The sequence below is a fragment of the Vitis riparia genome, chromosome 8 (assembly GCF_004353265.1).
Source record: "Vitis riparia cultivar Riparia Gloire de Montpellier isolate 1030 chromosome 8, EGFV_Vit.rip_1.0, whole genome shotgun sequence".
NCBI classification, from domain to species: domain Eukaryota; kingdom Viridiplantae; phylum Streptophyta; class Magnoliopsida; order Vitales; family Vitaceae; genus Vitis; species Vitis riparia.
Genome location: NC_048438.1, coordinates 11501167 through 11522841, shown reverse-complemented (window position 1 = coordinate 11522841; position 21675 = coordinate 11501167). Strand labels below are relative to the sequence as shown.

Genomic DNA, 21675 nt, shown 5'->3' with positions numbered 1-21675 from the left:
CAGGCTATAGAGCAGGTCAGCAATATTGTTACAACAACTCAAAAGTTATTTTTTTACCCATAAATTTTTAATGTTCTCCTACCAAGTAGAGAGAAACATTCATCCATGACTCTGGTTGTTATCAGATAGTCCATCATGTCAAGACAACGGCCATTAGAATAATTACAATTTTTCACTCAGAAAAATCTATGGCTATACATATATACCAGGAAGCACTTATAGTTTTACTTTGGAAATGTAAGCCATGAGAGTGCAACTGTGCCATGACTGAAAATTCCTAATCTCAGTAAACTAGTCCTCATCATGCAACATACCAGTATTGCACTTGGTGGTAAAACAGACAAAAATAATATCACAAGGAAACTAGCGCTTAAAGATCTTTCCACACCTTAAAATCAGTAGCAGAGCTGTTATAGTTTATTATACTGTCTTGGCACCCCATGAAGAATGCCGTTCGGATGGGATCTATGTTGATTAATGCATGTGCTGTTCCACTTGGGCTTGCTGCTACGGCAACCTCATTTGCGCCAATTATCACTTCAGCATAGCCTTTCTCAGGTACCTGATGATTCTCCAACTGCAGGTGGTTTTTAAAGTTGAAAATAAGAGGTTAATACAAAAGAAAATCGAAACATTTGGTATCAGCAACCTATTTATTTATCTATTGATGTGTGCTATGATTCATTTGGATTTTTCTTTTTCTATATCCTCCATACAGTATTTAACATTAAGTAGGATATAAAAAATTACAAATGTCAAATTAAGAATGGACTCAACATCTAAAATTCAATTTGGGATTTGGGGGACATGATGCCCTTCAAGTATGACTGACAAAATTGCACACTCAAATCTAGATTATAATGAGAAAATACCAAGTCTAGTTTAGGATCTGGGAACATACAAAGGCTGCATTCATCGCATTCATTTTTAACCAATTGAAATGAGTTTTCAGTGGACAAAAAAATCCCATTACAACAAATGGAGCCACAGGAATTTTCACTGTTCTTAGTTAACCACCCCATATTGTGTAAATTAAAACAGAAAACTGAAGCCAATTTACTTTCAATCTAGTAATTTAGTTAAAACATTAAGAGAAATCAGTTTCATGCTGAATCGTGTTTCATTGTTAGGCATTTGAAATCTAAATTTATGATAACTGAAGCCTATTTACTTTTAATCTAGTAATTTAGTTAAAACATTAAGAGAAATCCGTTTCATGCTGTATCGTGTTTCATTGTTAGGCATTTGAAATCTAAATTTATATTTCAATTTTACAGTATAAAATATGTATACCTAAACATACTATTCTCAAATGTTTCAGGGTGTACGTCCAGTTAGAAAATTAAATTATTAGCTCCAAACTTATTTCATCAAGCATTGGTACCTTGGATCTAGGCTTATAATAGGCTGAATTACTGATTTTCCCTCCCTCTTATTTTGGGTTATAAAATATGGAAAAAGAAAAAAAGGTTGACCATTACCACGATCATGCTACAAGACTATCATAATTAACCTCCCTAATTATGAAGTAGGCATACAGCATATCCTTCATAATACATTAAGTCCAGTTCAGTCAAGTATTTCTAAGTAGAGCCGAACTGCACCCGACTTTTAATCCAGTCTAAATTCTTGTAATCAAATTCTAGTATGGGGGAACAGGTTGATAGGGCAAAGGGGTAGCCATTGCCACCTCTATCTTTTCAAGCACAAAACTGGGGACAAGCCTAATGGGCGCTATTGTAACTATTACTTTTTCCTTACAAACTTTTTGACATCATATAAACTCGGCTTCCTGATTAATTCAGAGACATTTTTCATTCCAATATTTTCTAAAAATAATATAAACATCTGAAGAAGATTTTTTCTTTTTCTTCTTTACATTCAGTTTTACTTACTTTATACATCCAGTTTAAGTTTAGATGTTGTATTCTGTTAAACTTCTATGAGATAACAATCCAAAATTTATTAGTTCCTAAACATTTCTAGTGTATTTTCAATGGTAAGTACTTTCCATCAATGCAAAAAAAAAAAAAAAAAAAAAAATCCACTTTTACTCACTGCCAATACTTGAAAAGAACAAACAATAATCGATCATAATAGCAATCATCAAAAGAAAAATGGAGCATTCACAGTCGCAGAGTGGAATATAAAGCATACCCTAAACGCAGTCTTGGCTCCCCAGATTATAAATGTCTCATTGCAACCATGATGCCTATGATTTCCCCTCATACCACCAGGCCGAATCTCACCAATATGAACCGAAGCGCAATTCACTGCCCCACCTGCCAACAGAAAACAATCCCATTCAATTTTTTCCTTTTCTGGGGTGTCGAAGATTCAAAATTTTGATAAATTTTCACTAGGTAATTTTCTCAGTAACCAAACAGACCACCTGAAATGGAGGCATCGCTCGCAGCAGAAATGGGGTTGAGCAGCCACCCTCTCTTGTCGGTGAAGAAGTGAGAAGAGAACCTCACCAAATTGGCTTCTCTGTCGTGGTCTAGGGTATGAAATGCGTTGCGATTGGGAGGAGAGTTGAAGAGAGAAGAGCGTTGGAGTCTGAGAGATAACCATGTGAGGAGGAGGAAGATTGAGAGGAGAAAAGGGAAGGCTTGAGGCCTCTTGAGGAAGAAGAAGAGAGAGGAGAGAGATGGGGTTAGGGTTTCTGAAGTTTGATTGCTGATGGTGTTAGGATGCGAAATCCTCCTAGGGTTTACCATCATCGTTGATCTGATTTGAAGGTCTATACACCGATGACTGTGTGCGTGTGTGTACTGGATCACATGCTCACTGCCTCCACTCAACCTGAGAAATTGGGCCGGGATGATGAAATTATTCACTGGGCACGGCCCGATCCATTGTGTAGGACAAGCACGTCATTTCTAAGTTTAGAATAATTTTAAAAGTCGATAAACTAAAGTGCAATTTGGAAATATTTTTTATTTTTAAATTCATAAATAAAAATAATAATAATTTTTATATAAAAACAGTTTTTTTTAATACACACTTTCCTAATATACAATCCTTAAAATTTATTTCTAAAATTTTTAATATTTAAAGTAATAACAAAAATTAATATTACGAAACTTTTTTAAATAATTTTTAAAAATTATTCTCTTATGAATATAAACTTTTAAGAAATTAGGTGACACAATGGTATTGGTTTAGAACAAGTTGTTTTTTAATCAATTCCGTTCTATTTATTTAAAATAATTTTTATCATCATTTCATTAAAAAAATTTAAATGGGATTGGGAGGGTATGCGAATTTCCCATTTACGCCTATCTCGTTTAACTTTTTGTTGAAATTTTTTTAAATTATTTTTTATTTTTATATTATATTAAAAGAAATGTATTTTTATAAATAATTAAACTATTATAATTTTTTATAACTTATTTTATTGAAAAGTATTATTATTATTATTATTATTATTATTATTATTATATATTAAAAAGAAGAAAATTAAGTTAATTTTACATATAAATTGGAGCGTACAATGGGTGGATAAGACAATCAATACCCGTCTCTAACCCATTTATTATAAATTTCAAACTCGTTCCATTAGAAAAGGAACAAGTAAAAAAAAAAACAAGAATTTGTCCATTAAAAAAAAAAAAAAAGATAAAACAACAATAAAATCCACTTACAAGTTCAATAAAATATTTTCTCCATGGAAAATGCGTGAGCTTGGAAGTTGGCAGTAGTGTTGATACACAAAATACATGTCTCATCCTTTCTTCTATCCATTACATGCTTACTTGCCGGATCCATCCTTTCTTTGCTGAAAAGCAATTCTCTCCACCCTTCCATTAAAGCTTACGAGTGAGTGCAAACCAGACTTAAAGTAAGAATTTGAGGAAGAAACCCAACTGATTATTGTGCTTGCTTGTACGCAAGGGATGTAGCCTCAAGGCCCTCAACAGAAACCCTAACTGCCTATCTTTACATTTGCTTACAACTTACAATAAATCCGGCCGTCCAGAATTTCCTATTCGATCAGATTCCTATTAGAATGAATTTCCAATTTAGTTAAGATAGAATATGATACACTTTTCAACATAAATACCTAAATAAGATAATCAACTGCAAATTTAGAAACATGTTTGGTTCGGAGCACGTTAAGGTTTCCTTAAACATTAACTTTCTAGCTAGGTGAGAAAGGCACTCAAGGATTTCAACAACTGAAAGCACTGTATCTGAATCTCTAGCTATATAAAGGACAGCAGACCAATTGAGATTCATACACCTTGCAATATTATTGTATTCAAATGGAAGAGGGAAAGAAGAGAATGGCTGTTTTGGTTGGGTGCAATTACCACAACACCAGAAACGAGCTACATGGCTGTATAAACGATGTACTAACCATGCGCGAGACGCTGGTGACCCGGTTCGGATTCCAGCTGAGCCACGTTGAGCTTCTCACTGATGAACCAGGCTCCTTGGTGATGCCTACTGGTGCAAACATCAAGAAGGCGCTTGATAGGATGGTCGATCAGGCTGAACCCGGGGATGTCCTATTCTTCCATTACAGTGGTCATGGCACGAAGATCCCTTCCGTGAAACCCCACCACCCCTTTAGCCAAGATGAAGCTATTGTGCCATGTGATTTCAATCTCATCACTGGTTGGTACCTGAAATTTGTTTTTGGTTGAATTTGAAATTTGCTTTTCTTGGTTTGTACAATTAATATGACTTGGGAGCACCCTTTTATAGATATAGACTTCAGGCAGCTGGTGGACCGTATACCAAAGGGAGCAAGCTTCACAATCCTCTCGGATTCTTGCCACAGTGGGGGCCTCATTGATAAAGAGAAAGAGCAAATTGGGCCTTCTTCAGTCAATTTTACCAGCACCACTTTGGCTTCCCAGAAACCAAAGATGATACCCTTCGAGGCCATACAGCAGCACCTTTCGTCACTCACGAGCATAAACACTTCAGACATTGGCACCCACTTGTTAGTGCATTTTGGAGGGGATGCCAGCCTCAAGTTTCGTCTACCTCCGACAGCACTGGACTGGTTTGAGTCGCTGCGGTCCGACGCAGGAATTCTACTAAGTGGGTGCCAGGCAAACGAGACTTCCGCAGACATGAATCCAATCATGACCGGAGAGAAGGCCTATGGAGCTTTCAGTAATGCAGTTCAAACGGTTTTGAAGCAGCAGTCGGGTAAATTAAGCAATAAAGAAGTAGTGATGCTGGCCAGGAAGGCTTTGCAGGCCCAACACTTCGAGCAGCACCCTTGTCTGTATTGCAGCGATGAGAATGTTGATGCAACTTTCCTGTGGGCCGTGGCAGCCTAAAGGCCCATCTGCCTGAACATTAAGATGGTGCACTTTACATATGGTTGTAATTAATCGTTTCCCCACTGTATGTTACAGTGGTCAAGTGATCAATTAATCAATAAAGCAGTTTGTATTGATCTAAATAAAACATGGTGGGGGCAATATTCTTTATTCATTTAGCTACATCATTTGACACTGATCAATCGAGTAAGATAGATTAATTAATGTAGCTGGAATCCAACTCCAGAGATGGGCCATGGTAGCCGAGTCTCATCATTCTACATTGACCAAATTATGGGTTTTGAAATCCATCAATGGCAACCTGCCCAAGTTGAATAGACTCGCTCCATACAAATTCAATCACCATGTTAACTCAGTCACACGCTCGACCAACGATTAGAAATCCACTACTCTCAAGTAAAAAAGAAGGATTACAATAATGAAGATTCTCTCTCCTTTCAATCGAGTCATACTCTGATTTTTTTCTGTACATACGAAACCTTAAATCATCAGGAGATTACAATACGGTTAAAGTAGACTTGTCATTCAATAAAATAAAAAATTTAAAAAAATGGGATCTTGGCTCCCGACATTTCCTGCTTAGTGTAACAGGATTTATTCAAGTTTTACGATCCACAGTACTGTGTAGAAGAAGATTTTAGGAGAGAGTGGGCCAAGCAATAATAAGAGAGGTGAAAGCTTTACGTACATGGGGTCCCCATGGGGGCAAAGGTGATGATATTTGGTGGTGGGGAAGTTGGGGGTTGTGACTTGTGGTTGCTTTAAACAGAAGGCACCAACGCCCCAAAGTGAACCAGAGGTTGGCCTTAAAAGCAGAGGCATCCTGGCCCATAAGCACACGTCTCTGCAAACTGCAGACTACATCTCACTGCCTGCAGCTTCAATTTCACTCCATACACGATAATTGATTGATACATGCCTAGACTCTAAACCTTCTTCACACGATCCCCAAGGGAACCTCTAATTAATACCCTCTCATCATTCTTACCCTTCCCTTCTCAGAAATGAGGCTGTCATGCATATATGAATAAGCCCATGATCAACATTACATTCTGGAACAATGTCACGGGTGGTGAAGCTCCCCCTTGCACATCACTAAGATCTCGTGCCGTCTTAACTTTTTTATTTATTTATTTAAATTAAGACTAATTAAGTAATTAATCGTAGTCAAAGCTTGTTTTGAGGAAGATTAATTTTAACCAGTGAGACAGGCGGCAGAGGGCCTGCAGGAATAATGGGGCATCACAAGGCAAAAAAATGCTTTAACCGCATGAATGATCATTACTGAGCAAAGCTCTTACACAAAAGAAAAGAAAAGAAAAGAAAAGAAAAGGAAAAAACTAAAGGAGAAAAGGTCCACGTGCATTGCTTCAGAAGACCAAATTCTTTGCTTTCTCTCTCAATTTATTACCGTTATCTCTTACACCAATTGCTCGATCTCACCCCCATCACAATTCTCTAAACCAAAAGCCCGCCAGCACTCGAACGTAGTTATAGTTATAGAGACGCATCATGAAGAGGCAAGACACTCTTCTGTCGTCGTCTTCCCGCCGGGAAGCCATGCCGGAGAACCACCATGCCGCTAAGGCCATTGGCTGCATGTCCGGCATTTTCCACTTCGTCTGCAAATACCAACGCCGCCGGAAATTTCTCACTTTTGGTCTGTTAGTTTCCTCCTCTTCCCTTCAATTTCTTTTGGCTTTATCTATACTACTGGACGTGGGGTTTTATTTGTCAGTATCGATATCTGTTTGGGTGCTCAGAATGTGAAAGAAAACTGCTTTAATGGACGATTTTGTGACACTGTTTTTATTTGGTAACTAATTTTGGGACCTGGAAGTTGACACACGTCTACTTACCTCATCCTAATACAATGATTTTTTTCATAAACTAGGACGTCAGAAGACATGAGAAATTCAAAATTTTCTTTTCTTTTCTTTTCCTCTCATTTTTTCTCAGCAATTAAATCGAGCGATTGCGATATTTATTCCAATTCCAGGTCGAAAGTACGACAAGAATGAAGCCTCGTCTCCCACAAAGTCCCAGACGTCGGCCAAAACCGCAGATATAGATGCCGCCGGCGCCGTCCGGCGATTCTCATGCGACGTCCAGAGGAGCCCAACACTCCCGGCGGAAATCCGGCGGTCAAATTCCGCCAACTCACCTACAAACTTCCGAACTCCCCCAGCTTTAGTAGCGCGGTTGATGGGGCTGAACGTAATTCCAGCGGCACCGGCATCGCCGGAATCTACGGCCGAGAAAAGACAGAAGCTTCTGGGAGCGTTGGAGAAATGCGACGAGGATTTGAAGGCGCTTAAGAAGATCATCGATGCCGTACGGTCGGCAGAGAACCTCCGGTCATCGCCGGCGGTGAAGGGCCTCGATGGTGAAGATAAAGTTCGAACAACTTATGGAAGAGAGGAATGGTCATCAGGCGAGAGTGAGTTAAGCAAAAAGGGCAAAAGTTGTTCGGAGTTTAACAGCGAGCAACCGAGTCCGGTGTCTGTGCTCCACGAGTTCAGTCGTCCACTTCCCAGCCCTTGCCCCAAAAAGCATCTCTACGGTTCGTTCTCTCTTTTTTTCAGTTATTCTTTTTTCTTTTTCCCTTCTACGAAGTTACAAAAATCAAATGGTCAGAACTAATTATATCAAACACTTCTCTAACTCAGCCTTCTAGCGACTTCTTAAATTTATTCTTAAGAATAATATTTAGAGAATACATAAAATAAAATATAAAAAAATGTTAAAAATAGGTGGCTTGGGTAATTTTCTTCCCTAGAAAGGTCAACAGGGAAAATTTTTCCACACTCCCAAACAAAACCCAGCAGTGCTTTCCATGAAGACATGGAGAACTTTGCAGGAAAATACAAGAAGTACCAAGTTCCTCACAAACATTGGATTTTGGAAATTGAGTGATTGCGTAGCCTCGAAAGGGTAGACAGATTTTCCTGGAAAGTGCAAGTTCCACATGCCCATGTCTAAAAATCCCGGTAAACAATCATAACATTTGCGGTTGGAGCCATTATTAGAATCACACATTATTTACTGAATCATGAACAAGATTTAGGAAATAAAGGTTTCTCTTAAGACAAAATTAGAGAAGACACTGCACATGCTTTGGCCTTTTGCCATGGGTCCTGGGGTGAAGCAGTCAAAAAGTGAAAAAGGGCTAAAAAGAGGCATCGCCCCGCATCAACTTTTCATGGGCTGAGGCCCATGGCAATTGAGTAGTTTCCAACACACTCAACTACTCTCCAGACAGGGTTGGTGAAGTGGCTCTCAGTCTTACGTATGCATGATTTGGTAGCAAAGATGTTTTGTAAAAGTACTTTAATATTTTATGAAATTTGTTTGTCATTATGGGCTGGACGGTGGAGATGGAGCTAGGCCCAACTTTGGTTATAATGGAGTTGTATGAAATTGTGAATGATGTAGGACGAGTTCATCCCCATCAGCATCAGCATCATCAGCAGCAGCAGAGGAGGAAGCCAGGAGAAGAAGACATAATGAATCTATGCTTCTTCAGTAGGCTCAGCAGCGAATCGACGGAGGCAAAGGAGGAGAAGTCGGAGTCGGCAGTGTGCGGAAGCAAGGCAATGGTGGAGAGTGTAGAGGAAGTGTGTAGGGACATTGCATGGGGAGAGAGGAGGGAGGTTGGGAGAATAGGGTTGGTTTTACAGGACTTCATTTGCAGAGACTTAATTGAAGAGACTGTCGCTGAGATGGGTTATGTTTCCTCCATGTATTCACTCCCCTTTGAGGCCTGCAAGAGAAAACTTTGTTTCTAGTTCACTTTGCATTTTAATATCTTTATACTCTCATTATTTTAAGTAAATTTAAAAAAAAAAAAAAAAAAATCAAGGCTTAAAAAAATAAATGAATTGAAAAAAGTGGGTTGGACAAAAAAAAATGTCCACGACTGTACCAAAATCTCACATCCTTGTCAATCGTAATGACGAAAGCCATTAGAAGTACACAAACAGACATTCAAGCTCTATTATTATCTGCGCCAACATGATAATATTGTTACGCTTTCCTGCAAATTATTGTACAGCTGTCCCTTTTGCCAAATATTCTTCTCCTGTGAGGTTGGACCACAGTCATTAAGCTACACTTCTTTATGCCAGTTCAAAAATCTAATGAAGTTGAAGAGATTACTACAAAAATTTTAACCCAACCTTCAGTATTTGACAGACTTAAAACATTTTGAGGGGTTTTCAAAATTGACCGAACTCCGTGAATTCAATTCAAAATTAAACCGTTAATTAATTGGAACAAATTAAATTGAGACTCAGAAATAGAAATAAAAACTAAAAATGGAGGTGTGTTGGTCCAAATATACCAAAAAGGAGACCCAAAAGTCAAAGCAAGGAGAGAAGGAAAAGGGCAGTTTGTGCTCGTTATAAATAGTAGAATCAGAGGGATTCGAAATGGCCGCCTCACGACCATGACGTGGCACACCCTCACCTCACTGGTCAACGTGTGCATCCCGCGTACCAACCGCGTAACCGCGTAGCCAATCCTTCTCGCCCCGATATTTACTCTTCGCCCCTCACTCACCGATTTCTCTTCAATTTCACTCACTCCGCGTAACGTATCTCCCTTCTGGGCCATCTTCCTCTGCTCTGCCCTTAACGTGGATCCTGCAGTCCAAGCAATCAGATTTCGACGCGTGTGACTGCGCCGTTGGCTTTTGACTTTCGAGAAAGACGTGGCGCTACCGGGGCAGCTGTCCCTAATGTTGCCTTGTGCACGTTACCACAGCTCTTGGATGGTCCATTTTAGGGTCGTTTCTGTGTGTTTACCACTCTGCCCCTCTCTTTTAGAAGGCTGATTGGACCCAGGATATTTTGTGAACTTTAGGGAATTTTCATTTATAAATGTGGATTGTCATGACTACCCTTGCCTCTCTAATTCAATGGGCCCACCTCCTTTCACTGCAAATGGCTAATAAATGATACACAAAGAATAATATTAAAAATTAAGCGCTTTTATTGTTTGGAAAGAAACTGATTAAGAATTAAGTGCTTTTATTATTTAGAAAGAAACTCATTTGACCTAAGAAGAGAACATAGCCGGGGCATTTCGGGCAACGGCAGCCCAGTGAAGGGCGTTATGGTCATTTGATAGTTTTGAAAAAGACAAAAAAAGACGCGTCAGAAAAGAAAATGTACAAGGGGTAAAATGGTAAGATCGGATGAATCCGATTTGATAAATTGATTGCGTCCGGATGCAGGGTATTTGGCTCATATAAAACTTGGTTTTGTCTGAAGAGAGAATACGATATCGCTCTCTTCCTTAGTCGTGTTTGGCTTCTCTTTGAAAACAGGTTTTTCACTACTGAAGCAAAAAATGGCCGATCAGCTCACCGACGACCAGATCTCCGAGTTCAAGGAGGCCTTCAGCTTGTTCGACAAAGATGGAGATGGTATTACTATTCTCTTTTCTCTTTTCTGTTTTTTTTTTTTTTCTCTTTTTAAGAAATTTTTAAAACTGTTGGGCTGCTGGGAAAGTGGAGTGTCGGGAAAATGATGAAATTTTTCTTTGCCTCCAAATGAACACACCTTGTTCGATCTAGTTTTTTTCTGATGCCTATGTCGTTCTTTTGAGGTTCTGTTGGTTTATCGATCTGGATCTTTGATTTTTGAGTGTTTCTGTTCATGTTGTTTTGGTTCCCGGTATAAAATTGGAGAAAAAGAATTAGGTTCATGTATTTGGGCTAGAGGAGGAGAGGTTTTTGTTTTCTCCGCTAGCAAATGATGGACAACCGTGGATTTACCATTTTAGCCCCTGTTTGGTTGAATTTTATGCGCCGTCTCCGTTCGTTTAGGTCCCAGACTATGAAATAGTGACTAATCTACGCTTCCTATCTAGTTTTCAAAATGTTAGTTTATTATTTTCTTTCTAATCTTTCTCACAATCAAGCAGGACAAGTTGCCTTTTCCTAGTAGGCAAACGTAGGCCAGGCTGTGGCTGTTGACTTAACCACATATGTTGTTAGTTTGTTGTCTTTAAATACACGTGAGTTATTCAAATAGTAAACTTATTGAAATGGAAACAGATAATTTTTCCAAGTGAATGACTCCTTGATATATAATTTTGAGGAAGCTTTTCCATTGCAAAGCAACCTGTTAAAATTTTGCTTTTCCTAATTGCATTTGAGTTGGCGTCGGATCTGTTTAAGCATTTTGGTATTGTTTTACTCATTGCCTGAAATTGGCATTGTTTTACACATTGCCTGAAATTGGTATTGCTAGAGTAAGAATTTGCAGCCCCACACCTTTTTATCGTTTGGGGTTTTTAATGATATTAAGAAATTTTTGGTAATCATATTAAACATTTTATGTGCAGTTTGCTCTTATAAATGATTGATTTGGTTGGATGCAAAAGAGCACCTCTAGTTTCTCTTGAGGTCCTGGTCTCCAATCAAAGTCAACAAAAAATTGGCTTCATCAATAGTGATTTGGTCTATAGGGCTTTCAACTTAGTTTTGGAGACCTTATACAAAGTGATATGAAAGAAAAAAAGGAGCATATAAATTCTGTGCAAGAGAGAATTAACTTGGACGTTCCTAGAAAGGCACGGAGGAAACTGTACCATTATTTGTAACTTACAGCAGGTTCTACTGTTTTGCTTGGTACTTTTTAAATTAGGGTACTCTATATATGATATTATTCTAAAGATGTTTATAACAATATGTTTCATCTTCCTCCACCCTATTTTTAATTTATTCTTTAATATTATATTTCAAGGAGAAAAAATGATTTTGATCAAGTACTTTTTATCCTTATAAAAGAAACATACTATTCTGTACTTAGTTATTTGATAGAAGTCTGAATCCAGACAAATGAGGATTACTCCATGGTGGTATTTTCTAAGAACAGTTAAGTGGCAAAATTGATAGTTTATTTGTCAAATGTTTAAGCCTGCAACCGTATGGCTACTAAACATATCCATATCTTCCTTCTCACAAGGGACACTTGTAGCATGTAGATTTGTTGGATTTGCCCCCTTGGATTTAAGGTAGCAGCAAAACAGCTGAACATTTCCTGAAGCATTTATCTTGGGATGGGAACATTTCTTTAGAGCTAAGTATTCTCAAACTTGTCTTCTTTTCTTGCATGGCTTGCCGATCTAATTCATAGGTTTGGCATTTTATATTTTTTTTTGGGGGGGTTATTGCTCATCTAGTTAGATTAGTTGTATTTGTTTGGTAAAGAATTTTTGTTAGATATGGAGGATGTTCTCTTTCTCTATGAAAAAGTTGTTGCTCTTTTAATAAGATATGTATATATATTCCGCAGGTTGTATCACTACCAAGGAGCTAGGTACAGTGATGAGGTCACTGGGGCAAAATCCAACTGAGGCAGAGCTCCAGGATATGATAAATGAGGTTGATGCTGATGGTAATGGGACTATTGACTTTCCTGAGTTTCTAAATCTCATGGCCAGGAAAATGAAAGATACTGACTCCGAGGAGGAGCTGAAAGAAGCATTCCGAGTCTTTGACAAGGATCAGAATGGATTCATCTCTGCTGCTGAGCTGCGTCATGTAATGACAAACCTGGGGGAGAAACTTACTGATGAAGAAGTTGATGAGATGATTCGGGAGGCTGATGTGGATGGTGATGGGCAGATAAACTATGAGGAATTCGTGAAGGTGATGATGGCGAAGTGATGATCTCACCCCGCTAGAACTGAAAGGAAAAAGAGTTAAAGAAAATGTTTAAAAAGAAAAAAAAAAAAAAGGGGGCAGGGGTTATTTAGTCTAATGAGTTTCTAGTTTCCTTTTTACCATTTCAATTGATGGTTGGGAAGTCGGACCTTCAAAGGTCGGTGGTCTATTCTGCTATACCACGGTGGTGTGGTTTTCAAATCCTTCTTGGATGTGTTATGACTCTTATTTAGCAGTTTTAATTTTTGCCCGTTTCCTTTTTCCGCTCTCTTGTAAAACCTGAACTACCGGAGGATTTGATGTTCTCTTGGATGGATGACTCATTTTATCAGTACCTATTTCTTATCTTCTATGATTGTGCATAAGAAATGTTAATAGCCTTGGTCTGGACTTGGAACCTTCCTGCATTTTTGGTGTTCAACTTGCTGATGACAGACACTGGAACATTTATTTTTCTTCTTGGTATCATGCATGAGTTTGAAATATGGTTTTTGTGGCCAGCTTCAAGCTTTTGTTGATGATTTTTGTTCCCAAAATTTTTTGAAATGGAACTGTACTAGCAGGATTCTCAAGTCTGCTGGAATGGATTTTGTGGAAAGACTTGGACCGCAACCTGAGAATTTTTTACAAGCTCATTCAAATCTTGAATTAATTTGGCTTGATCTCCCCCCCCCCATTAAGCCTTCAAAATAGAATCTCCGGGTGGACAATATATCACAAATGGAAAATAAGGAATTTAATTTTATTTTATTTTTTTCATTTTTGAGAGATTGAAAATGAAAAGATAAAAACGAGAGAGGAGGGTCAATTAACATTAATCAAGGGAAATATCCATCGCACAATACTTTTATGACTGTCACCCCTTTGTCTATGAAATAAACAACAAAGGTTCAGTCAGAAACTCCCAAACACAGAAATTTGCAACCGTTTCTCCCAACTTCATAATCTCTTCAAACTTTTCTTTCTTGCATCCATCTTCTTCTTGTCTGCCTGAACTTTTGCCAATCCACTTTCCTTCTTATGTGGTGTTGCTGCAGCAGATCCACTAACTCCTGTTTCAGTGGTTGGAGCCTGACCATTTCCTCCTCCTTTACCGCCGCCTGCTGTCATACATGTGGCCAAGGAGGATGGTGGCAATTGTAATGCTGTGTTCTTCTGCTCAACATTAAGAACTGAGCTGTTCGTTTGGTCAACATTCAGGGCTGTGGTTGACTCAGAAATAGCTCCTGTTTTAAACTTGGGTTTTGGCTTTAGGGCATGAATTCCAGTGTAAATCCTGCATGCACACATTTCACAGAATACCCGTTAAGTGGTGAAACTAACAAGCCACAAGGGAAAAAAAAACATTCTCATGTGAATTTAGGTCCCCACTATACAATGCCTGTTTCCCCATTGCCAAATCCCACTTCAAGACCGGTCTATCTTGATATCAACTATGATATTTCACATGTAAGGTTTCCATGTGCTTCCAAAACAACATTAGGTGGATATAAAGATGGAGGCATCACCTTGCATGCCTGGCATACTCCTCATAATTTTCAAGCAGCATCTTGCCAGCCTGTTCATTCAAGGCTGATTCTGGAAATGGTTCGATCAGCAAACACCTGACCACCTATTACCATAAAAAAAGTCGATGAAATAAAAATTTCCCAGTTTACACCCAAATATTTCAAACAGGATGGGTGGGTTTCTGATAGTGAAAACAGCTCTCCCTGTATGGACAAATAAAAATGTTTTTACTTCAAATACACAAAAATGCCAAACTGTACTCACAATGAGGACATGTCGCAGTCCAAGGCTTGGGTTCCAATCCTTTTTGAGTGTGTTGACGCAGATCTCACCATTGGTTGCAATGTTTGGATGGAAAATCTTAGTCAGGAAGTAACCTGTAACATCAATGGTCCAAAGATTCAAACGTGTGCCCAAATGAAATGCAAAGTCAGGAATAATAGGCAAATACAGCAAATGGAATGCATAGTCAGGAATAATAGGCAAATACAGGAAAAACAAATAAGTAAAAGTAAATTGCCAGAAAGAACAGATTGCAGACCATATTCAAATATTCAAATCAGTATTGCAAGAGTCACACACATTCTATATACCCCCAGAAAGAACAGATTGCAGACCATATTCAAATATTCAAATCAGTATTGCAAGAGTCACACACATTCTATATACCCCCACATGCACCAGAGAGATCTTAAGAAAAGATATCAAAATTTACCAACTTCATCCATGGACTGGCTTCTATAGTATAAAATAGCAGCTATTGAACTACTAACCAACTCTTACACTTCTGGATCCAAAGAGCCAGACATAAGGAGATGTATACATCAAAATTCTAAAAAGTTTTAGGAAAATAAATTTACTTCCAAGGAAAGATACAAAAAATATTTTTTAGAGTCACAAAATTGGTCACACCAAATATAAAAGCATAATAATTTTATAGCAATATGTACCAACAAACCTTTAGGAGGGGAATGAGGGAAGTCATGAGACAATAACAACTTCATCCGGAAAACACCATTCTCATATGGAGTCCCAGCTGCAAGGTCAAAGATATTCATTCAGTATGAAACCTTAATGGATGTTGTCAAAGATTGTGAAATTAGAAGGGGAAACTACTTGCCTGGGCCTTCAACATCAGCAAATATAGTTGAAAAATCATCATCATTTACAACTACTTTAATGCCCTCAGGAGGGGTCTCATCAAGATTCTTTAACTCCTTTGCAAGTTGCTTTATTACATTTGGTGGAAGATTTTCATTAGTCGCCTAAAGCAATACCACAATAGAATAAGTTTGTCAGAAGATAAGGACTTGAAACATTCAAAAGAAGGGAAGCTAAAACGAAGCAGAACTTTATAGACCTCAAGAATCAAAGAAAAGTACCATCTCTGACCTACAAGAGAGTAAGACTACTGTGTTTGATTGCGCATACCATGGTGTCCAAAATGAACCCAAAACACATTTAGACCCTTTAACTCAGAATAACCAACCAGTGGAATGACCTAGGCAGGAAATGTTTCATACTGCGGTAATGTCCAGTTTGAAGGCTTATTTATGTCTATATCATTGTAAGGATATTCATAATCTGAAGATTCTTATAGCCCATGTGGATGAATTACGGATACCTAAGCATTCCTTAGTGAAATAACAATTCTCCCAACATATAAGAGAGAAATGAGTGTACATAACTAGAGGAAAAAGTAAAAATAGCTACAAAATAAATGGGAATGGTGGGGGCACATTTGATAAATGGGAATAGACAGACATATCATTATTAGGAATGGAATAATCAGAGAATCAACTTGCTATTATATTTCCGTTTCAGAACATGTCAGCAATTGTAGGAATGATATGGAAAACTCGGACATATAGGTCGCTTCTTTTTCCATATAAATCAGGGGTGCCCATAATTTTGAAAAATAAAAAGGGGCCCTGCTGCATTTTTTTCTTAAAGACACAAAAATTCAGGTGTATATGCCATTTTTGAAAGATTACAAATGTGTCATCAGTTATACATGCCATTTTGAATGATTACAAATGTATCATCTTTTGTTTTCTCAAGATATGGAAATGGAATACCCTTGATTTCTCCATGTATAAGGCTATGTCATTATTATGAAAAACATCTACAATCTATACACGCGAGGCTCATGGATAAAATTGTATATTCCTATGCATTCCTTCACCATATGTGAACTCCCACAAGCTCAAGAAACAAGTTAATTATGAAAATGGAGGGAAAGTTACCATAGGAACAAAATAAGTGGAATCTTTTTCAGAGCTTCTGCTAGTTTTGCTGAAAACAGATTAAACTTCAGCAAGCCAAGCCAACAACTTCTTCAAGTCCAGTGGTCAGAGTCTCAGATATGAGAATGATCAAGCGACTGCCAAAAGGACCTGCAAAAAAATGAGTTGACATTTGATATTTAGGATCCAAGTAAGCAACAGTACAATTTTAAGTCCATTCACATTTCTCTGCACAAAAACAGTAAAAGACTAAAGTCCAGGATAATCAGTTAACAAGCCAAATATCTGTTTTGCATAGTAAGTTCATAAAAAGCAATCAGCATTTATCTTCATAAGTCTGTTGAACGCATGAAGGTCATAAACCATCAAATTTAGCTATAACCATGCAAGACACAAAAAACATGCAAAGTAGGTGGAAAGTCACCATGTGAACACAAGGATTGGAACCCCCAAGTATGCAGTATCAACATCATCATGATTATCCACTCTACATGTCTAGATAGAACCATACCCTGCCTCATCCAACAACAAGGAGTAGAGGGCAGGACCCAAGAATCCAAAGCTGTGGATTCAATCATATTGAGCACTAAACAGGTTATCCTCAGACGGTCAGACCCACACAAACTGAACATTGATAACACATTCTGGTTCATTTTTGGCATTTAAAAAAGCTGAGTCCCCAAAAATATTCTATTATACTAGTCCAGATATACAGAAACTTGCTTTGAACCTAAAAACCTTAGGGCTCCAATTATTCATCATTCTAATGGTAAGCATCAACACAGAAAGAACCTTTTATCACATAAGCAGGCCCCAATTGAACAGTATCGATACTGCTAAGTTTCTGGAATCTGCAATACTGAGATATATCCATCAAGTCAGCATGTCTCAAAAATGTAACTACATGGCTAAGTATACTCCACTCAAGCTACTGATTCTTTACAGCAAAAAGATCTTATCCATCCTCAGGCATCCAAGCATCGGGAAATTTCTGATTACCAAATTCACATGTTTCTCATACTGCCAAATACGTATTAAATACAAATTTACATGTTCAATCCTTTTAAAACCTATAATTTATTCAAGTCTAGAATTGTGCGTACAAATAAAATTAAAAAGTATTTCATGTGTATTAATGAAGGATGCCGGATTCAATTCTAAAGTCCTAAGAGGGTAAGATTAGTGATATATAATTGCCAACAAAACATAGAATAAAAAAAATATCAAAGCTCTCCAAGTAACAGTTTATTCTCTCGGTCTTCAAACATTCTTCACTAACACGCACAATCGGTAATAGATAATTCTTCAAGATATTATCATTACATAATCAACTATGGAAGACTAAATATTTCACTAAATATGTCATGATGTGTTTTCTCCAATCATAAACTTCATTATGTACACAGAATCAAATGCATATTCACTGCAACATCAAAAGATACATTTTACAACTGAGGCAAGAAATCACCGAAATATGCATTCATTATAAGCTTAAAAGAGTCCAGTGTGCAGTCTTTGTCATATAATAAACACCGCAACAGTGTAAATGTTAGATTTAAAATTAGGAAAAGAATTAGAAAATAAAATCAACACGAACTGAGAAATTGCGGAAACATATCAAAACCCAAAATCAGGAAAAAGAAAAACAAACCCCTACTGTGAACTGAGAGTAAGGAGGAAGACAAAGGCTATGTTTGGTACCCCGAGAGCTTGAGGAAAGGAAAATATAGAGGAAAAGAGTAAGGAAGGAAAAAGGTAAGTATATTTACAAAATTTTCTCTTGGTTACCTGTGGAAAAAGTTCAGGGAAAAGAAAAACAAACCCCTACTGTGAACTGAGAGTAAGGAGGAAGATAAAGGCTATGTTTGGTACCCCGAGAGCTTGAGGAAAAGAAAATATAGAGGAAAAGAGTAAGGAAGGAAAAAGGTAAGTATATTTACAAAATTTTCTCTTGGTTACCTGTGGAAAAAGTTCAGGGAAAGAATATTAAATTGTTGAGGAATAAACATTTTTTTCAACTTTCCTTACATTTATCTAAGGAAAATAGGGGAAAATCTTCTAGCATTTCACCTTTCTCCAGTACATTCGAATTCCCTAACATATTTCTCCTTTACTTTTTGTTCCCCAAGAAAACAGATAAATATGATTAAATAAACATACACAATTATTTATCTGAGTTAATTTTTTTCTTAGCAACTAGACAGCCAAAATTCAAATTTATTCTTGTTATCTTTCCTCCAATTTTCTTGTTAAAACACAGCCCAAACTAGATCCTAAATGCAACTACCCACAGGTATATGTATCGGGGGCACTTTTGCAGGAAAATGTGCAATTTCTCCGTATGTAAGTGGGAAAACAGGCATCAGTAGGCAACAGACAGAGTCAGAGAAAGAGAACCCGCCAAGTGATAACAGAACTAATCCAATCAAACCATTAATCAAAACCCTAAAGTTCTGTTTGGTAGCAGAGAAAATGTAGGAAAAATGAAAAGAATTTATCACTGATCACGGACTTATATACTTCCCACTTTGCAAGGCCCAACAAAACCCCATCAATAAATCAAACCCAAAAAACCCAAAACCTAGAAGATCCAAGATAGATAACAAACGCTGACCTAAAGATCCTCCAAAACAAATAAAAGGGCTTTACTTTCCCAGAAAGACACAACCCACGGAAAACAATCAGTTTATCTAAAAACCCAGAAACAGAACTTCATCAGATCAACGAAACAAAGAGACCACAAAAAAGAATCCCCAATGCCTCATTATCAGCCTCCCCAAGAAGGCAAGAACCTCCATGTCCATTTCTTCAAGAAACCATTTTCAAAATACAAAAAAAAAATTAAAAAATAAAAATAAAATATCATATTAAACAAGAAAGAAAGCATCAATGTAGAAGTGAAGAATAACAAACAGAACCACAAAAAAAAAAAAAAAAAAAAATCACTCGCCACCACCACCATCACTCGATCACATTGATTCACAGTTCACCAGAAATCAAAGCAAATGCAGATAATCAAGAAAGCACCCACATGAGAAATTACCTGAGAAGTGGGTGCGAGTTCTCCTCAAGTTTCTGTTCGTGGGGCTTTGAGACTATGATTGATTTGATCGATTTTGGGAAGAAATTTTTGAAAACACATACCAAAAAAAATCATTGCTAAGAGATATCAATGAGAATATATATAAATAAATAAATCCCCAAAAAATAAAATAAATTATTTTTTTATTATTTTTAAATGACGTGTCGCTACGCGAGATCTTCAGTATATTGAAGACGTTGGATTCTTTTATGTTTACCTAAGAGACGGTGGTCGCACGCTCTGCCACTGCGCGTGGTCGAACGTGAACAGGCCGACAAGAGAAGTGCTTTACCGTTGGGTGGAGGCGTATTCGTCACGCCCTTTCAAAACGCGTGCGAGTGCGCGCACTGTGTGTGAATGCTACTTCATACATGCACGAAAATAATGATACAATGATTTGAATTGACAAGCACTAAATGACGAAATTAGCCTTACTCTCAATCCAAATCACAATAGTGGCCTCCTCCTTCAAATCCCGTTACTTTTTGCCTTATATTTAAATTCGAATTTTCAATTCTAATTTATGTGTTAAAAAAATATCTTTGTTTTTAATTCTTATTTATTTAATATTATTATAGATTTCTATTGGTCTTGTATCATTCTTGTAAATAGGAGGCTTGGGGCAGGGTCAGTCCGGTAATTACGCAATGGTAGACGCGCCGGAACCCAAAGTTGTCTATAAAGCAAATTGAAGAGTGGGTTAGGTGGTGGTTGAGGTCCGAAGGTTGTCGGATGTGAGACAGGAAACGGATGTATACACTTTATTAATGAAACGGATGAGTTGGGGGTTGAGTGAACTCTTAACCATGGTTAACAAATGCCAGCCAATCAAATTCGAATTTCGCCGACGCTGTGCTGGTAGCCGTTGGATGGTCGATCTTCCTAACTAGCCGTTAGCGGTGCCAGTTAAGAGTGGGTTTGGGGTCTGTTTGCGCTGAGAGTTTCGATGTCTATCCTTCTTTCCTTTTCTTACGTGCCAATCACTCTTTTATTAAAAACTTAAAGCGGATGTACTTGTAATTCACATTTAAATAAAAGTTGATTTCATAAAATTTTAATTTTTATCGTAAAAAAAGAAGAAAATGGAAAAAAAATTAAAAAATATATTTTTTTCTTTTCCTTTCCTATCTAGTATTTCTTTACATACTAATCACATGCTCCATAAATTTTTATAAAACCAAAAAAAAAAATTTATATTGTATATTACATAAATTATTATAAAATTAAAAATATTTTATATTTAATTAATTTAAATTATATTTTTTTTATATTTTTCATATATAAATCAAATATAAGAAAATAATTTTTTAACATTTTTTTTCTTTTTTTAATACTTTCTGAAAACAAAACACAATCGTAATATAAAACAAATATCAAATTCTAAGGTTTGAAATAGTAAGCATTAAGTTAATATTTAACAATAATTATAATCAAGGAAATAAAATAAAGAATGTAGCCAACACAAACATTTGATGGAGTGAAATAAAAGAAAAGGTAAGATATATGAATCTTTAATGAGGTGGGACGAATGGAAAGGTAACCTAAGTGAATTTAAGAGTTTCTTTGATGGGAAGGCATAAATAATAAATACAATTTTGGCTAAAATCTAAGATCCTAGAGCCAATCACAACATGTTTTATTATTAAGGAAGTGATTGATAGAATTTAATATATATTATTTAATAATTAAAGTTGATTTTAAGTTAAATTATATAATAATTTAAGGAGTTATTTAATAATAAATTAAATTATACTTATTATTTAAAAAATTATTATTAAGTTGATTTTCTCTTATAACGTGAGGGGTTGTTCTAATCATAATTTAAAATTTTTAACTTTTAAAAAGATAATCAAAATTACA

At 36.9% G+C, this 21675-nt stretch overlaps 5 protein-coding genes across 7 annotated transcripts; 3 read left to right on the top strand and 2 right to left on the bottom strand.

The window, feature by feature from the left end:
• Positions 1-138: 138 nt before the first annotated feature.
• LOC117921334 lies at positions 139-3808 on the bottom strand. 2 transcript variants are annotated; one of them, XM_034839203.1, is made up of 4 exons: positions 3648-3808; positions 2390-2805; positions 2158-2282; positions 139-577 (listed from the first exon to the last, which is right to left on the bottom strand). In XM_034839203.1, exons 1-4 carry the CDS (start codon positions 3722-3724, stop codon positions 371-373), a joined length of 825 nt encoding a protein of 274 aa, XP_034695094.1. In that variant the 5' UTR covers positions 3725-3808; the 3' UTR covers positions 139-370. The 2 variants fall into 2 exon arrangements, with proteins under 2 accessions (XP_034695094.1, XP_034695096.1); XM_034839205.1 differs by having other exon boundaries at positions 2393-2805; positions 3648-3800.
• Positions 3809-4231: 423 nt separating this feature from the next.
• LOC117921333 (metacaspase-9) lies at positions 4232-5457 on the top strand. Its single transcript, XM_034839202.1, has 2 exons — positions 4232-4623; positions 4714-5457. The coding sequence occupies exons 1-2, from the start codon at positions 4269-4271 to the stop codon at positions 5298-5300; spliced, it is 942 nt and encodes a 313-aa protein (XP_034695093.1). The 5' UTR covers positions 4232-4268; the 3' UTR covers positions 5301-5457.
• A 1260-nt stretch (positions 5458-6717) lies between these two features.
• LOC117919762 lies at positions 6718-9110 on the top strand. Its single transcript, XM_034837009.1, has 3 exons — positions 6718-6963; positions 7303-7866; positions 8739-9110. Exons 1-3 carry the CDS (start codon positions 6816-6818, stop codon positions 9089-9091), a joined length of 1065 nt encoding a protein of 354 aa, XP_034692900.1. The 5' UTR covers positions 6718-6815; the 3' UTR covers positions 9092-9110.
• Positions 9111-10573: 1463 nt separating this feature from the next.
• LOC117919980 (calmodulin-7) lies at positions 10574-13347 on the top strand. The gene is made up of 2 exons (XM_034837314.1): positions 10574-10731; positions 12608-13347. The coding sequence occupies exons 1-2, from the start codon at positions 10656-10658 to the stop codon at positions 12979-12981; spliced, it is 450 nt and encodes a 149-aa protein (XP_034693205.1). The 5' UTR covers positions 10574-10655; the 3' UTR covers positions 12982-13347.
• Positions 13348-13755: 408 nt separating this feature from the next.
• On the bottom strand, positions 13756-19882 carry LOC117919979 (ubiquitin-conjugating enzyme E2 22). 2 transcript variants are annotated; one of them, XM_034837312.1, is made up of 7 exons: positions 19777-19882; positions 16734-16883; positions 15608-15752; positions 15446-15523; positions 14752-14864; positions 14487-14590; positions 13756-14254 (listed from the first exon to the last, which is right to left on the bottom strand). In XM_034837312.1, the coding sequence occupies exons 2-7, from the start codon at positions 16734-16736 to the stop codon at positions 13918-13920; spliced, it is 780 nt and encodes a 259-aa protein (XP_034693203.1). In that variant the 5' UTR covers positions 16737-16883; positions 19777-19882; the 3' UTR covers positions 13756-13917. The 2 variants fall into 2 exon arrangements, with proteins under 2 accessions (XP_034693203.1, XP_034693204.1); XM_034837313.1 differs by lacking the exon at positions 19777-19882 and adding an exon at positions 17526-19621.
• Between the last annotated feature and the right edge of the window lie 1793 nt (positions 19883-21675).

Coding starts and splice junctions, on each gene's coding strand:
- LOC117921334 (XM_034839203.1), bottom strand. CDS start 3,724: ATGTATTTTGTGTATCAACACTACTGCCAACTTCCAAGCTCACGCATT. Junction 2,806..3,647: donor GAAAATATTTTATTGAACTT/GTAAGTGGATTT, acceptor CCAATTTCTCAG/GTTGAGTGGAGGCAGTGAGC. Junction 578..2,157: donor GAGCCAAGACTGCGTTTAGG/GTATGCTTTATA, acceptor AACCACCTGCAG/TTGGAGAATCATCAGGTACC.
- LOC117921333 (XM_034839202.1), top strand. CDS start 4,269: ATGGAAGAGGGAAAGAAGAGAATGGCTGTTTTGGTTGGGTGCAATTAC. Junction 4,624..4,713: donor TGATTTCAATCTCATCACTG/GTTGGTACCTGA, acceptor ACCCTTTTATAG/ATATAGACTTCAGGCAGCTG.
- LOC117919762 (XM_034837009.1), top strand. CDS start 6,816: ATGAAGAGGCAAGACACTCTTCTGTCGTCGTCTTCCCGCCGGGAAGCC. Junction 6,964..7,302: donor CCGGAAATTTCTCACTTTTG/GTCTGTTAGTTT, acceptor TTCCAATTCCAG/GTCGAAAGTACGACAAGAAT. Junction 7,867..8,738: donor CCCCAAAAAGCATCTCTACG/GTTCGTTCTCTC, acceptor TGAATGATGTAG/GACGAGTTCATCCCCATCAG.
- LOC117919980 (XM_034837314.1), top strand. CDS start 10,656: ATGGCCGATCAGCTCACCGACGACCAGATCTCCGAGTTCAAGGAGGCC. Junction 10,732..12,607: donor GTTCGACAAAGATGGAGATG/GTATTACTATTC, acceptor TATATTCCGCAG/GTTGTATCACTACCAAGGAG.
- LOC117919979 (XM_034837312.1), bottom strand. Junction 14,865..15,445: donor CCCTCATTCCCCTCCTAAAG/GTTTGTTGGTAC, acceptor TTGATGTTACAG/GTTACTTCCTGACTAAGATT. Junction 14,591..14,751: donor GACTGCGACATGTCCTCATT/GTGAGTACAGTT, acceptor TTATGGTAATAG/GTGGTCAGGTGTTTGCTGAT.